The sequence below is a fragment of the Columba livia genome, chromosome 6 (assembly GCF_036013475.1).
Source record: "Columba livia isolate bColLiv1 breed racing homer chromosome 6, bColLiv1.pat.W.v2, whole genome shotgun sequence".
NCBI classification, from domain to species: Eukaryota; Metazoa; Chordata; class Aves; order Columbiformes; family Columbidae; genus Columba; species Columba livia.
In genome coordinates, this window is record NC_088607.1 from 34,402,936 (window position 1) to 34,420,627 (window position 17,692).

Sequence of the window (17,692 nt, forward strand, 5' to 3'; positions counted from 1 at the left end):
AAAGAGATGGCAAATAGCACCAAAAATAAGGTTAAACTAGTAAAAGGAAACATCTCTCTCCTGAGGGTGCAGTCTGACAACAAAGCTGACTCAGCATAATGATGACTGGCTGTTGCCAAAAATCAGTACTGCTGATCCCATGCTACAGGATCAGGATGAGAAACCCTCTTCCTTGTGTCCAGCTGAAGCATCCTTTAAATCCACAATGAAACAACTCAGGGAAGTGAGCTGCCCAAAAACTAACTTGAGAAAACAAACAGATTGGGGCTGAGAGCCCTTAACTGGCCAGCACACAAGTTCCAGGAGTACAGTACTCACAGAACTCGGAAAGACTTCAACACAAACTACTAAACTAAGGAGTACTGAAAAAGATACTTTTGCAGCATCAAAGTTCACCTATTGCTAATACTTTTTGTACAGAACGAGCCACAATAACTGCACTCACACCGTCTCCAGTTTATCTCAACTAGTTAGAATCTACTTCAGTGATTAGAAAATTGCAAATGAGCAAGTTTTTATAAAAGGAGTTTGAATAGAAAAGTCTATATTATCAGTATATTATCAGAATCTATATTATCAGTAATTTTTCCAGTCTACACACACTAATCAAGCTCCTCTCAAATACAGCAATAGTTGCCATAACTCAATCAGAATTAAGAAAAAAAAACAGAAAAACTGTTGATTCTGTAGAATGTTAACAGGCTGTGGGAGCAAACGGTTGCAAGCCACACCTGTACTCAGTTTTTCTTGATAACAAACATGTGTCCCACTAAAATCTGTTTTCCTTTGTGTCCAAATATGCTTTCACCCCAGATACTCAACTCTTGATGCTTCATTAATTCCTATAGTCTAACATCTGCTGGACTATATTGGAAACAGTTTCTATAGAAAACCAGTCATACATCTTAATCTTGTTTTTCCTCCCAACTCATTCTCTAATAGCATTTAGTTTCCATCATACTCCCATGTTGCCATTTTTACTGTAAATTCCTTCTAGACTTTTTTTCCCCATACTAGAATTAAAACAGATCAATTATTGTCCTTTTAAAACTTAAATTTGAAGACTAGCATAAAATTCTGTCACATAACAAACTACGTCACCATCTATCATTTTTACCAAAAAGTTCCATTTGTTTCTCCATCATTGCAGTATGCTAAAATGGCTACAGAGCTGAGGACAGCAAAGCTGCAGTCAGGAACAAATGAGGAAGACAGGCAGTGGTAAAGGGCTCAAACATTCAGTCACCTTTTCCTTTATGAAAGGAAAATACGTGAATGCATCCATCACTCAGGAAAAAAAGCCTCAAGAGCTTACTGACTGCTAACACTCAATTCCCGGGTCCAAGTCCTGCAATTGCTAAATTGACTTAGTGTCCTGCACTTCCACACTGATCTACAAATTCTACAATGTAGTCATGCACCTTCAGAAAAACTAAAACATAACGCTGACAGACTTTGGAACCAAATTATATTTAATTTGTTACCTGTGGATAAAAGTAGTGTGCAAAACTTTGGTCCCCACCAGAGAAAATTCTCTTTACACAATAACAGTCCTCACTGTCTGCAATAGGAATAAAAACCAGACAACTGTGAAAATGTGAATCTGAGCAATGATTAAGACGCTGCAATCAACATTTAATTAGAAAAAGGTTCCTTCATTACATGACCTCACTGAAGCACATCTTGGCAATACAATAGTTAAGACTATCTTTAACTGAGGTAAATGCTAACAGCCCTAAGTCTTAGATTCAGTGCTAACAAAGGACTGAACTCAACACCACAAACAGGTATTTTCTACAGCAGAAATGGACTTCAGGGAACAGAGCACAGTGAAAATGAACTGTTTGGATGAAAGGAATTATATCCCATACTTAGTTTAATTCTCAAGATTTGTAAGACACTATAAAGGAAAAGGAATCCAAGAAGTAAATAAGCCGGATGTTGCTTACCTGTGGTTACAGGGCACTGACTACTATAAGGAAGCCAGTTTCCTTTTACTGTGAAGGGACTTTTCCTGTTACTGGTTGTTCCTGTACCTAATTGCCCATTACCTCCAAGTCCAAAAGAATAAATTCTTCCAGATGAAGGAACAAACGCAGTAGTGTGCTGCCTAGGGCAAACAAAATTCAGTAACAAAAACCTAAGCATTGCTTCGTGCAGGCCAGTCTAAGAATTGTGTTAAACAGTATGTTAAAGGTCCCGTAGTATCAAAGACTCTGCTTCTCTACTGGCAACACCCTGCCACTGGCAATACTCTGTTTATACTCCAATAGGCAATATTCCATTTTCATGGAAAGGTTCATGGAATGGAGATGACAGGTTCTGACTGAACCACTGCTTAGCCACAGCCTGAGCTTCAGAGCATCTTTCCAGACGTTCAGAAATCTGAGGCTTCTACCAGATTGGCTGTATCTCCTTTCTCCTCCCATTCCCTCAGCTCTATGTGCGCTCTCTCTTATCATGAACCTGGGAAGAACCAGTACTGAATTTATATAGACTATTAGAAGGCAATGGGTCTAATTCAATGTCAACCAAACTGCCAGAAAGATAGGTTTATATTTACTTATTTTTTTAACCCAAATCACAAAGTGTGCCCATCTCTCAAAAATTATGCTGCCTCCCTCATTTTGTCTTCTTAGAGTGCAATTATTTAGACAAGAGCATTTTCACGTGTGCTGGGAATTTTTCCCATTTCTTGAGTGCTATTATAATACAAACAATAAAAACCCATTAGGAATTTAAGCACCATAGAGTGTTACAGGTATTTCACAAAACAAATTACACTTATACTCAGTGATGCTCGCGTATCTCCCCAAACGCACTTGTTCTTTAACAGAAAATGATAAAGTGACAGCACTTCACTTCACAGTGATTATTCACACTTCTACTTCAGAAAAATCACAGCCTCTCAAGTGTAACTTCATTTAGTTCTTCTACTGAATGTTTTTAGAATCCCAGTACAGTCTCTAAATATCTTTTGTTAGAGAACATCTTGTCCTCCCTGACCGCAAAGGGCAAGAAAAAAAAAAAAACACCCAACACTTCGTATTACAATATTAATGAAGTTTTATACAAAATAAGTCATTTATAAGATTCACAGTCCTAGGACCTTACCTGCCACAAGTGATTTGCGTCACAACACTTCCCATAAGTTCAAAAACTTTCCTTGGGTTTATCTCATGGCTGGTAGAGTTATGACCCAACTGACCGTAGCCTCCAGCTCCAAATGTAAAAACCCCACCTTCCTAAACAGATCAATTATTTGCGTTAAAATGACAGTATATCTCAGAACAAGAAATTGAACAGAAATAGGGTTTAAGAAGTCTCTTTGTCTGATGATTTTGGAATTGTGGGAAAAGGAGAGAAAATATACATGCACAAGAAAACCCCAAGACACGGAAGGGTCACAAGTGAACTGCAGTTATGGAAATGTGCCACAGCCACCAAGTATCACCTTACTTGTGTCAAATCACATTCTTGGAATTTCCACATTACTACACAATAGTCCTTCCACTAACTTGTCATTAACAGATACTAATCCTAATTTTTGCTCTTTTCCAGTTTTCTTGATGAACTACAACAGTATATAAACTCACACTGTTAAAAAAAAAAAAACAGTACACTTTGGCTTTTACCTTCCATATTTCTATTTTAAAGCAATAACTAAATAGGAAGCTGCCCTCAGGCGGATGATGCAGAGTATGACTGAAATAGTCACCTTAGAAACCAGAAAATTTCAACATTATTGTACGGCAAGGAATTTTTAGAAGTGTTTTCGATTAATTTGATCAAGAAATTAACCAAAAACTTTAATGAAAGCATGTTAAGTTAGAAACATTTTCAGAAGTTATACAACTTACCTAACAACAACTTTGAATCTTTCAAATTTCAACTGTTTTGAAACTGTAAAGCTGTTTCTTTCAATTCTACTCTGTATCACACTGGACCTCTGCTGGAAATCATCATTAAAATGGCAGCGTGTACTGAGAAAAACCAACAGCCCCACTCATTGAATTAGGATAACAAAAAGCAGCCGGTTTTCCTGAATTTCGGAAGGACTTGAGCAGTGTTCGCACATACCCAAAGTACTGTATACAAATGAAGACCCCTCCTTCTGCAAGGCCTATCGTGCAAGGGAGAATGGAGCTATACAAAGGGCTGACATAAATAATTCCTAGAAACACCTATAGTAAATTCAGTATCTGGAGTCCAACAGCTTCAAAGTAAGTTTGGAGTTAACTCCTACGTATCGAAAAGCAAAAAACATTCAGAATCCAAGTTACAGATTCCTGTCTTCTTTACATTCTGTATTTCCCTAACCTCATACAACACCTCAATATCAATTTCAGGATTGCAAAGTTGTCGCATTTTTCCAGTCAAAGTGAGAGAATATTTTAAGACAAAAAGCAATTGCTTATGAACAGTCTTTTCCTTTCACTGTAGAAAATTAAGCTTGTATAAACAATAAAAGTATGACCACATTTAGGCAGCTCATATTCTTCAGAACAACTTTTCACTTGTTGCGGTGTAAAAATTTAAACAGATTTTCAACCCCCATATTTTCCAAAAGCAAGTAAACACAGAGGAGCTTTTTTTGTCTTCAGGAACAAAACATTAAAAATAGTTACTTTCAAAACTCTACTGCCTTCTACAGCAATAGAGTTCAACAGATTCAGACATGAAATGGATATTTAGTGATTGCCCAAATCTTAATTGGCCAGAATTATTTTCTGCAGAAAGATTTATTGTATTTGCTACAGTTTGTTCAAATACTTAACCAATCCTCCAGTATTTCCTCAATTTCATCCAATAAACTTTGAAGAAAATTTATGCGAAATTTTGTTTATTTCCTATTCAGATAGCATCTTCTCCTGAAAACATTAGAAAAAACCAAAGCCTAAACATATTTTTAAATATTGTACCTTTGTAAGGGCAGCTGTATGATCTTCTCCACAGCATATATGAACAACCTTCTGAGTTCTCAGTGACTTTAGCAGTGTAGGAACATACCTGTCTGAAAGGTTTAATATAGCAGTAGATTGCTTACTTCGAAAACAAAAATCAGAAGAAAATAGTTTTGCTCATTTATTCTAGTTTGGTTCCAATCAAATACGCACTTTAAATCTGTTAGCATAACACAGTCATTGTGACTAAGTTTATGGATCTTCAAGAATTGTTATTAGAGAAAAACACAGAGACTAATATACCAAAATATTTTGTAGTAAATATTCTCATTTTCACTAGCATAGGATGATATGTCAATACATAAATCATGGAATAAGGAACAGTACATTGGACTTGCCATTGGCCACGAGAAAAGAAAACAAATGACAGTTGTTTCAGTGCTTCATGTTTTTGAACTGTTCCTATAGGTTGGGATCGGTTATAGTTCAACATTACTAAGTGTATAATAGAACAGAACACTGAATAATTAGGAGGCACAACTAACTTCTGTCTGTTGCCAGAACAAATCAACTTTGCCATCCAGTTACACAAACGCATTGTTAAAAAATGTTCATGCTTAAAGTTTGCCAGGTACACCAAGATGCCTGGAAGAGGCCCCATGAAGACATAAAAAAGGGATTTTACCAAGATGTGATTTCATATTAAAAACTGGGGTCATACATATTCCAAAGAATATGCAGAAGCAATTGAAGTTTACCATGAAAATCTGATTTCTGAAATGTGAAATTTTCTTATTACACGAAAGTGACCAGATTTAAAGCATTTTAACTACCATGTGTTTTTCTCTCTTTACATGGTGTTAAGAACAATGAACTAATGAGAAAATTTGAATTGATTAAACTAGCTATAGATTATTCTATACTAAAGTCTGTATTGCAGGCATCTGATAGCATATAGTCCCACCATAGATCCCTGTGCCCTGATGGTGTGCATGTAATGTAATAAAGCTAACAAAGAAACAAATTTTTGTCTAATCTAACTATTTGCTTAAAAATATTAACGAGTATCAACACCCTAGAAGAGGAAATTCTGGAAATGGTTAGCTGAAAATCACAAATTACTATCAAACTAGCCTGCTAAAGACAGATACCCATATGGCAGTAACAAACCATAAAGATTCCTCAAATGCATCTACTAAGAACAACCAAATAGTTTACATAATTACTGGTTTTGTCAAGTAGTCTCATCTATCTAAAATTCAGTTCAGACTGTAACTACCGCACAGTATGGTAATTCAATCTCACTCAGAAAGTTTAAGTCACAGAAAAATCTGGAACGGAAGAAGACAACAAGTCAAGCAAACTAGAAGTTCAACATACCAGTGCCAAAATTTTCTCTACAGAACAGCTGAGAGAAAAGCCCAAAGTCTTTCTTACACAATCCTACATGACATCAGAACTCTCCAACAATATTCAACAAGGGTTTGTTCTGTCTGCTCCTTTTCTAGAAACACTGCTGTCTTTAGATTCACAAACCAAGACCTTTCAGCATCAAATTTTACTGGAGCGATGCTTACTTACCATTATCATCATTAAGACCCAGCTGCCCAAATTTGTTGCGTCCCCATCCAAAAATGGCTCCAGAAAGAGTTAGTACAAAACTGTGGGCTCCTCCTGCTGCAATCTGTGCAAAAGGGATTCCCAGCAGAGATTTTATCACGTGTGGCGAGTTTTGTTTTTTAAACTCGTAACCTAAGCCCAGCTGGCCATATTTATTTTGTCCCCAGGAAAACACTTCACTCCCTATTTAAAGGAAAAAAATAAACATGAAATACAATCAATATAGTTTAATTATATAAAGTTTATGCACTACAAGAAAAGCTAGAAGTTAGACCATTGCTCTTCAAACATTTGAGCTTGAAAACGTATACAAATTACTGCCTTTAGAAGCTAAACGTTCTAACGTAATTTGCAGACATTCAACTCAAATATTTAATCAGACTAAAAATACTTAAATTACATTCAAAACCATCAAAACTGCTTTTAACATTCCTGTTTCGTTAGTGTTAGAGCAGTTGAGTTTGGCTATTACTAAGCAAGATACTGTTCCATTGGGAGTTCCACTACTGTATATATTTTTATGCAGAGATCTTGTTAAGGTTATATACCAGACATGCAAAAATTTCTAATTTCCAATGACAAGCCTCATTTAAGTTTTTGTATGGTAACATACTTTATTTTCACATACAAATTAAGTCACATATTTTAAATTTTAAAATATTCTACCAATGATATCATCAATGAAGTACAAAGCTTATAATGTCATTTTATGCCTTATAAAGAAAAATATTTTGAATGATCACAAATCAGAGAGCTAATTATGTTAAAATTGCATCTGAACAAAAACATTCTACTCAACAACCAATGTTTTGCCAACTGTCCCAAAAATCAACACCTAATCACAAAGATGTTTTGCTTTTGCCGATGCAATACACATTTCAAACAGTAATGCTACCTATAAGCAGTAATATTTCTTATGTCTCCCTTACCTCCATCTTTCCAATTACAGTTTTATCAAGATAAAAGCAATGAAACCTGTCTCCTGGGGTACTCATCTCCCAGCTTTATTTCTTTAAACGACAAAAAAAAATCAAGCCAAACCAAACCAGATTAAAAAGCAAACAAACAAAACCAACAGACAACACCCAAACCGCCGCTTTTACGCAAAGCAATCTTCTTAACACCAAAGAAATCCTACGCTAATCATCTACAATGACATGAACTAACCCATCTGATCAATATCTCATATATAGATCTAAAAATACTACAAAGTCTCCTCCCAAAATGCCCAATCCAAGTGAGTTCATACCATTATCCTCCCTGTGTAGGACTATTTCTAAGGCCATATGTGTGATTTACCTTGTTATAGCACAAATATTTCTGTAAGTTCTCTTACAACTAGAAAACAAACAAACAAAAAACACCCACAACAACCACCCTACAATGCACATGAAGAATGGAAACATCAAAGCTACAGTCCAGGAATTAGCAGTAGGATAGCAATGCTGTACTTCAAGCTTGCAACTATTTAAAACACTGAGTGAACTTTAAATTACAAACTCCTACTATATTCTTGCACCTTTGACCACTAGAACACTTAACAGCACAATTCTGATATTCCCCACATTCTGCTGCTGATCTTCACCCAGGCAATGGGATATTCGTAAATCTGTATGCCTGGACTGAAAACAAAGGAATCTCCTCAGGTTACAATGGTAAAGACGCCTGGGAATACATCACGGCACAAAAATGCTCAGTATGAGCCCTTGAAAAGTCATGTACAGAATCAAGACACATACAGTCAGTATAAACCATCACATTTAAAGAAAAACAAACAAAAGAAACAACAAACATTTAGCATACAGTTAAAACCTCCCTCCTCCAACCTATCTAGTTTATATTTTAACCACACTTTGTTAAGAAACACCGTCAAACTTTACAGTCCTTCTGGAGCTTTTGGGCTGAGTTTCTAAGTTTCCTTTAACCCCACACAGCAGCCACTGCTTCCAAATGGAAGTTTTGGCCACAACTCTCCTTTGTCACAAAGAAACAAATAGGCAGCAAATTAAATTCATAGTAATTTCTGAACAGCTACACCAACCAAATACGACACACTCTTACACGAGTGAGCCCAGCTAAATGTCTTCCCACATCCCCAGTGAAAATTTGAAGGAAGATGGGTTATAATGTGATGTTACATTTTAACCATAGAAGCACCAACAAAACAAAGGCTTTGCAACAGAAAAGCAGACAAGGAAGTCACGGCCTGAAAGCCTCAGTAACTTGAAGTTACACGTTAAAATGAGACTAATGGCAACGCAGCATGCTAGCAGGATGAAAAAGAAAAATGGAACCAAAAAAAAGGAGAGAAATAGTTTTTTAAAAGGAAATGACATGAAAGCACGATAACAAAAAAGAAAAAAAAGGCAGAACACCACGTTTGTTTGTACGTTTCTTTTTAAAATTCAAGCTTCCACTATGAAATTACACTTCCCCTACCAACCTGAAATCCAATCTGTGTTAAGTGGTAGCATGTTTTTTAAAAAAGAAATTCCTTTTTAAAAAAGACAAAATAAACGTTGAAACCTTTAGAATTACCTGGCAAGAAATTACAAAAAACTTCAGAAGAATTTGGCTTACCTTTTGAGAGTGCTAGAGAGTGATAATAACCACAAGCAACTTGAACAATTTGGATGTCTGATAAGCTTTTAATATTTCTATCGGGACAAGAAAACAGAGAAAGAAGTAAGGTACTAGATCACAGTATGAAATATAAAGTCACATGAAAGACTACTACATAAAAAGTGAAACCTTCTCACTGAAGTATGTATGAAACTAATTTAAGTATCCTAATTTTAATTAGAAGCTATTTAGTAAAGTCTTAAGTGCAAAACTGCTTCTTTTCTACAATTCCAAGGCCAGGTTCTGCCTTATTTTAATAAAGTCAGTAAAAGACCATAATGAAGATTTAGGGAGGTTCACATGCTAGGAAGGAGATGTCATATAGCTGAATGGAGGAAATTAACACCAGATGCAAGAAGAACATTATTCTTACTTCCTAGTTTTCAAAAGAAAAAAGATTTTATATCTAATATTGATTTGAAGAAGAATGTAAAGGCTACATTAGTTTCTCTTAAAATTTGAACACTCAATTTTTCATCTCTACCAACATTAACTTCAATCAGAACTTCAGTCTACAGAGCTATTCAGTATTACACATTACAAAGAAATTGCAAATACACGCAAATGTGCATTAAATCTAGTATGCTTTCAACTTTTGATGAGAAAAACAGTTCTAAAAGGCCTGTGGGGTTTTAAATAAGATACAGAATAAATAACTCTTATATTAGTTATTTATTTCTTTCATATTTATACTTGTCACAGATAGCCACAATAAAGTTGTAAATTACTAATATTCCAAGGAATTGTTACTTTTGTGTCTTTTTCCTAAGTAAAAAAGAAAATTAGAAGAGAAAACCTCCAGCTTGCAAACTTACAGACTTACTGCTCCAGTTTACTGATTTCAGTGAATCTGTTCATCACAGCAAAAGTGCAAATTCATCTAGCTGGGATGCTTACAGCTTCTCAAAACAAGCCAGTCAGTCTGGCCAGCACTCATTGGTACAACTAAGTGTATTATTCGAACACAACTAAAAAATTTCAGAGTACAAGCAGAAGTATGACAATCAGACAGCAAACATACCTTCTTCAAACATACACCCATAACTGGTTTGGAAAGTTTAACATTCTACTTCTCTTAAATGACAGTTATCAATCCCCATTTATGTTCTTAAAACACCCATCCTACTTTTCCAACAGAACTTCCATTGAAAAGGAAAAAAACCCAAACCACATCAAGCAAACCCATAATACACTTCTCACGTACAATGACTTTTTGAGAAAGGAAACTGTCTACAGCATACAGGTCCCACAGCTAAAATGCACTTTCTAATGTGTGTTTTTAGTTGTAACAGCAGAATAGTTTAAACAAAGTGATTTAAGCACATAAAAAGCAAACAAACAAAAAAACCCCATACACCGCACAAAAAGCCCCAAACTTATTATATACTAATTGTTTTTAACCTGGGTACTCTGATGCACTCCTCTGTTCCCGGCAAGCCAAGCTGTCCATCAGTAGCCAGACCCCAAGCATATACCTGACCCTTGTCATTTAATGCAAGAGTGTGGGCTTCTCCACATGATACAGCTACAATATTTTGGGCATCCAGTGCACCAACGTGCTCTAAGAAAGAAAACAAACAAAAATATTTAAGCTACTTAAAAGCTAGAGTTGTTCAAGACACTTATACTCACTACTAAGATACCAACTGAAATGACACAAAAGTCTGCCAAAGTCTGCTTTAATTAAAATTATAAGCATGCTATTCTAGGAGAAGTAAGTCAAATTTGACACCCTAACGTAACCAAACAACAACTCTATCTGGAGCGCACAAAAACTGCAGCTTGATCATAATGGTTCCTTCTAATCTTGCCATCTGAAAATGAGTGCAGAAACTCAATTAAGGTCAAACAGATTATTGTCAAATGACTACACGTGTAGACATTATGTAAGAGGAAAACATTCCACCACAGCAAACTAAATTCACCTATTCATTATCAACAAAAAAGCCTGCGAAACAAGGCAGGGCAAATTAAAGACCAAAGCAACTGATTTTGCAATGAGCTACACAATGTCCTCTTTATAAAGCAAAATACTGTTGAAACAGATCCTAAAGAGTAATTTTTCTAGACATACAGTGCATGCCTCTGCACAGCAAACACTAAAATATCTGTGATTTTTTCCAGTAGTCTTTGTCAATACCTTTAAACATATCTTGAAAAACTCAAGGTTTTTGTGCTCATCATTTGTTATCAGGAGACTAATATTTTCATGTTGGCAACAGTAAAGCGGAGAAACATCACCAGGGCCTGTCACTGCGACTGGAATATTCAACAGCCCCCTTAAATAAGAGCCTGCTCAGACATCATTTCATGCCCTGTTCTCAAACACATCAATTCTATTCCTGCCTAAGAATGGCACATAGCTGAAAAAGCCTGTGTATCATCAATGTAACATGCACTGTAAACACAGCCTTGCATAGCCAAGGTCAAGTCCACAACAGCAGCTATCTGCAACATGCCGGCCACTCAGTTGCCAAAATACAGTAACACTGGCAGCAGACAGAAGTTTATTTTTTAAACAGCTGGTCTGATTAAAGAGGTTTCCGCCCCAGTTGAGCCCAGTAGGGCCTCCCCAGCTCTGCTGGTGGAAGAGGTTGTGTAAGCGTCTTCAGCTGAGGAAACAGTGTGCACATCAGCCCAGACCATCTTCAACAGCTGCTAAATCGGCCAGGCTGATTTTGCCTAATGTGGATTAAGGAACATCCACACAGTCCCCACAGCAAGCAGAGCTCTGTAGGCACAGCTAAACAGCCCCACTGGGGACACGAAGCAGCAAAGACATGCAGTCAGTGACAAAATTATCTTCAGTTAGCAGAAATAGATTCAAAAGGGAGCATCCACCCATTTGTAAAGATACTGAGCCTCTTAGACTGCGCAAGTAAAGTTATCCTAATGCACCAACCTCAAATTAAAATATTCAACAGTATAGTCAGTAACCTCTAGATGGAAAAAAAACAGGGAGGACATTACAATCCTCACGAGTGCTGTGTCTCAGCATTAAAAAAAAATACAGTAGGTGTTTGTTTATTACATAAGAAAGCTCACAGAGGGCTGTTTAAAACAAAAAATAGAAGCAAGGTATTTTTCCTGTAACTTTTAGATTTAAAAGACAATTCAGCATCATTTTCAAAGCAGTAACAAGTTTGACAAGCTGAGTTTCTGCTCATGTTCATGAAGCAGGTGTTTGCACAGGATTAAAGCTTATCAGTTTTAATATCCATTTAGTGTTGCCCAATAGAAGTCCAAATTAGTTTTAAAAAGTTACATATCAACTACACTAAAAATCTTTACTTGGCACCAAATCCAAACCTCTGAATAAAGGAGAACTCCTAAAATCCTGCACAGTGCCTTATTTCCATTTGAAATATTTGTACCAATTATTGTGCCAAGTAACTTGTAAAATTGCTATAGCAGTGATTAGAATAAACTCTTACTAAGCCTTTTCAGTTTGCTTACATTCAGTTTGCTCACAGTAAGCGCTGCCAGCAGCAGCGTTGTGTGTCACTCAGCAGCACGCAGACGTGACTCAGAGCCGCGGCTCTGAAGGGAGCCCATGTGCACACTCCTCTGCAGTCCCCGCAAGATGTTTACCCACTTCTATACAACTGCCCCAGTGGAGAGCAGAAACATGCATATCACAGAGATAGGAAGAAAAAAGCCCCAAGAAGTTTTACACTGCATCCTTTAGGCTTTTCCAAATCTTCTTCCTGTATCACTGTAAATGCTGAAAAGTCTTTTATCAAGTTTTGGGTTTAGTTGTTAAAAAAAAAAAAATAATTTAAGAATGTCACTTTAATCAGACCCAGTCTACATCACGTTAGAAAACCGAAAACACACAGTATGTTTCTCGACTATGGTATGACGAATATTCATTTCTACCATATTCCAGTAGCCAAACCCATACATATAGTACAATGCTAATTCATGTATTGAGGCAGATCACCTGCCCTTGAGATTAAAAACAGGCACTGAGTCTCCCACGGTCTTAGGTAAAGAGATTCCATGCTGGAAATAAACAGTGGCAGTGTGCGGCCACACGGCAGGCGAAATTAGGAGGGAACAGCCATGTTTCACAGTTGGTTGTTTCCAACTGCCACGAGATGCAATTCAAGCAAAGGAGTGCTCAGCAACTCCAAAATATGCCCATTCTTGGAAGAACTACTGTACATACAATTCAGCACACGCACAGACACTGGCAGTCTTGGGTTTGATACAACATAATGAAGCAAAAAAATACACGTGCAACCACACGTACTCTCCACAATTCATTACTTCTAAACTTACCGGGTCTTTTCCTGGCTTTTTCATGCCCTAGTTGTCCTAGATCATTGCATCCACATGTATAAACAGTCCCATCATCCAGGACAAAAACAGTGTGTCTCAGTCCACATCCTACATCTCTGATCCTTTTATTTAAGAAAAAGTCACTTTTTCTGGGTTCTAAAACAATCTCTTCATCAATTCCACCCAATCCAAGCTGTCCAAAAGATGCATTTCCCCAGCACAACATGTTTATGCTTCTCTTGATCACAGATATCTTCCAACTTCACTTTTCTAGAATATCCCTTCTGTGTAGCTGTTTAAAAAAAAAAAAAAAAAGTACAGTTTTCAGTATTGTCCCTACTGTTTATGTTGTTTTCTATATAGCATATAATCCATACATTCACTTCCTATATAGCAATATATTGAAACATTCAATGATTTTTAAGAGTGTGACTTACTTTCTTGGACAGTATTTACACTAACCCTGCAGTAAAAAGCTTTCCTTCCCTTTTCGGATACAACTTTTAAGATGTGCACGTCCTCGATTTTATAAAATTTTGTTTCGAAAATTTAAAATATTATTACTTCTAAAACTCCTCTAATCCCTAATCCAGAACTATACAAATGGCAGTCACAACCAATTCTAGCCAGTGGAAATGACCTCAAGCATGTTGGAAGGAAGGAGTACAGGCTAGTTTCTTTACATAAGGAGCTGTGTTACTCCCAAAACATTGTTGTATGGCCTCAAGATCATCCCTGAAATCAGCACTTGACTCATAGCTTGGAAAAAACTGGTCAAGCTCTGATCAATCCAGTTACGCAACACAAAGACTAACATGATGATGTGTCAGTCATTATGTCTAAACAACTCTGAGTCAACTGAACTTAAAATTAAGCTGAAACTCAAGTCCCCAGTCTTGCACTGCACTCAAAGGCTACAGCTCCACAGTTACCCTGCAGAAACAAAGGGCTGCTACACAAACTCCTCCGTGCAAACCTCCATCCCTAATGTCTGAATTGCAATTACCGGTATATGTGCTAACAGACTCTGTACCTATTTGGAAAGGCTACAAAGCTACACTTCTCTTTCATTTTCAGTACTGCAGATGATAAAGAATCTATGCCAGTGTTTTCACTATTACTTACACTACACTTTCACGTCAGTAAGTTCCCCCATATTTTCAGACTAATTTAAAAACCAATGCAATATAGGTAAAACTACTATAAATTTTCATCTGTGACCATTACTTGGAAGACATTGTGAATATCAGAATGTGGAATACAATGCACTACAAATGTGTTCAGTCTTACATTCTGCAGGGTCATAACACATATAAACCACCTAAATATAAAACTGCTCAAGGAAGCAAGCCATCAGTTAGCACCTAAGCATTACATAAAACCAAGGAAGGGCAGAATTCTTGCCAGCACAACAGGACGAACTATTTTTCTCTGCAGAAATCAAAATGCAGTAAACAAGATGCTTATTTTTGTGAATTCATTAAAAAAACCAACAACAAACCCAAAATGGCCAAAGAGCTTAACATATATTGCATTCTGTTTACCTATCTCAGGAGATGACGCATGATCAAATATTTCCCTAGCTATCACTAGCTATATCCTACCACATTCAGAAAGGGACATCAAAACGAAGACATCTTCAGTTACAACATAGCCACGCAACAGCAAATTTCACACATCTGTGGCAGTGACTGCAATGCTTCAACCTGCAACACAAGAAGTCAGAAAAGGTGTGTGATTATAGCACTTTGAGATCTCTGTAGTGAAGATTCATCTCCAGTGGGGCAAAAAGAAAAAAAGTTCTCCTTTCTATTAAAAGAGCTGTTTATTTCCATAGAAGGTGGGTGTTTTGTTTTTGTAAGAGTCAGTAGCCAAAGTTGTTTTGTACTTTGATCTCAAATCACAGCAGTACTTTATCCCTGCGTGTAGTCACGAAAGCCAATTCAGGTTGTCAGTGATGGATATCAGCGTGCGTGACGCCAAACGCCGCTCAGTGCCAACACGCAGCACGAAGGCGAGGGACACCCCCAGCCCATGTGCCGCCCGAGCGCACTCTGGACGTTTCCCGCAGGCTGCACTGCCGCTCTCCAAGCGCCCCCGCGGGCCGTTTCCCGGGCCGGGAGCGGACACCGCCCGCCTCCGCCGAGCCGCTGCCACACGCACCCAGCCTGCGGCGTGGCCTTCCCGGCTCCGCTCCTCGGGGCGCTGCCGCCGCGCTGGGGTCCGGAGAAGCGGCCGCGGTGGAGGAGCGCGGCCTCCGCCCGTTCCGAGGGGCGGCGCCGGGCGCCGAGGTCCCACCGACGCGCCCTGCAGCTGCGAAGCGCCGTCGCCTGTAACAGTCCCAACCGCTCCGGCCCACCCGCCGCCCCGCGCCCCGGGCGCTGCCGCTCTTCCCGCCCCGCTCCCACCTTCCCGTCACACCGGCCCCGCAGGCCGAGCGCGGTCCCGTCCACGCTCCCGTCCGCCCCGCGGCGCCGAAGGGCGGCGGCACCCGGGTCCGCAGAAGTCCAGCGGCATGCCACGGCCCGGCGGAACTCACCGGCGGCGGCGAGGCGCTCCGCTGCTCGCCGCTCCCCAGTCCGGCCCGCCCGCCGCAGGCACTCACCGGCCACCACCCGGGCGCGAGCTCCCCCACCGCGGAGCGCTGACAGGGCCCGAACCCGCTCTTGCGCAGGCGCGAACCCAGCGGGCGGGGCCGGAGCGCGCCCGCCCCACCGCCCTCCCCGGCCGCGTGGTCGGGGGCGGTGACGCAACGGCGGCGCAGTGTGACGTTGCTCTGGCGTCACGAGGCCCGGCACCGCCCGCCTGCCCGCGGGGACGGGGCCGGTGCAATGGCCGAGCCGGAGCCGGAGCGGGAGCGGGGCGACGCCTCGGCGGCAGGGGCGGCCGGAGTCACCGCGTGGCGTCGGCTCCCGCTGCTGCGCACTGAGCAGGCCGGGCACGGAGCAGGCCGGGCACGGAGCAGGCCGGGCACGGAGCAGGCCGGGCACGGAGCAGGCCGGGCGAGAAACTGCCGACAGTGAAATGTAGGAGTGAGGGTGGAGTGAGAAGCCGTGCCGCGATGCCGCCGTCCTGCCGGTGCGCCCACAGCGCGGCACCGGGCAGAGTGGAGCTGCACCGTGCCCCTAGCTCAGGTGGTCGCCCCGGGACGGTGACCGCAGCTGGACATGTCCTCGGCTGAGGAACAGGGCAGCACACAGAAACGCAGCAGTTTCGGAACATGGCATCGTTGTGTTGGATCACTCGGGCTGTGCTCGCTGAGCAAAGGTCTCTGTGGTGGCGTTCTTGCAGAGCGGCTGAGAGACTTGGCCTTATCCGTGATGTACAGAGATCTGCAGAAGCCTTTTTTTCACCAAACACACATCTCTAGCAGAGCAGCTGAAGAGGAGTTTACAAACTAGACACATCTAGCTTTTTTTTCTTTAGGATTTTGCTTAGTGCTGGGTGGAAAAGGCATGGTGATTCATTTAAGTGGACTGGGTTGGGAATCAAAGTGTGGTTTCCTTATTTAGCAGCCTCTGTATAGTAGTTCTGGGATCCACCTTTATGTAGGTCAGGACGTAAAATAGGCCAGGACCAGGCATTCTTCCCAGCAAGTGATTGTGCAAACCATGGGTAGGAAAGGTGCTGTGTTTGGTGGCGTTTTGCCCCGTAATGGGAAGCATTTAAAAACACCAACACATGGGATATCTTGGTCCAGCCATTAAACACTGTTTTGTGTATCTAAATAGGGAAGATTCTACAGGACTTGTCAGGACTTGTGGTTGTCAGTTCATTAGTGAAGATCCAAACCAGAAATACTAATTCATACATAGAGACACACCGCTGACACAGGCTGAATGATGCGGCAGTCTTCAGGGTAGCAAATACCCAGGTTTGTTATTTAATGAGAGATGTGGGTGATTTGCCTGTTTCCATTCTGTATGTACGAATGGAAGGTTAGCAGTAGCTGTTACACATAGCAAATAGAAGAAAACATTTGTTACCTTCTAAATTTCCTTTTCCCTTTATTTATGAGACCACCAGAGTAGTAACTGTGAATAATTACACTGTGAAGTAGATTTTAAATGTTGTCATTCATTGTGCAATGTGTCCTCTGACCAGCATGTGGGGATATGTCCATGTACTTGAAGGGAACATTATATACCCAGGACAAAGTTTACATAGAAAAGTATTGTAGTATAACTGGCCTAATGAATTAAATAATACATAAAGCATAAAACAATATACAGTTTTGCACAAATGTCAACTTCCTTCTGTAA

General features: G+C 39.8%; 1 protein-coding gene across 12 annotated transcripts in view; it reads right to left on the minus strand.

Moving 5' to 3' along the window:
- The window catches only part of HERC4 (HECT and RLD domain containing E3 ubiquitin protein ligase 4), a 31,972-nt gene extending 15,794 nt beyond the window's left edge, over positions 1-16,178 (minus strand). For 2 of the 12 annotated variants that reach the window (XM_065067913.1, XM_065067906.1), the window contains exons 1-10: positions 16,036-16,178; positions 15,035-15,136; positions 13,431-13,722; positions 10,548-10,707; positions 9,105-9,181; positions 6,486-6,707; positions 4,923-5,014; positions 3,115-3,245; positions 1,950-2,110; positions 1,485-1,561 (exon numbers count right to left, since the gene is read on the minus strand). In XM_065067913.1, coding sequence (XP_064923985.1) covers positions 1,485-1,561; positions 1,950-2,110; positions 3,115-3,245; positions 4,923-5,014; positions 6,486-6,707; positions 9,105-9,181; positions 10,548-10,707; positions 13,431-13,656 — 1,146 coding nt within the window. In that variant the 5' untranslated portion in view covers positions 13,657-13,722; positions 15,035-15,136; positions 16,036-16,178. Of the gene's footprint in view, positions 1-1,484; positions 1,562-1,949; positions 2,111-3,114; positions 3,246-4,922; positions 5,015-6,485; positions 6,708-9,104; positions 9,182-10,547; positions 10,708-13,430; positions 13,723-14,974; positions 15,137-15,593; positions 15,704-15,838; positions 15,893-15,969 lie in introns of those variants that run through there. The other 10 variants (XM_065067909.1, XM_065067903.1, XM_065067912.1 and 7 more) reach the window with 6 other exon arrangements.
- Between the last annotated feature and the right edge of the window lie 1,514 nt (positions 16,179-17,692).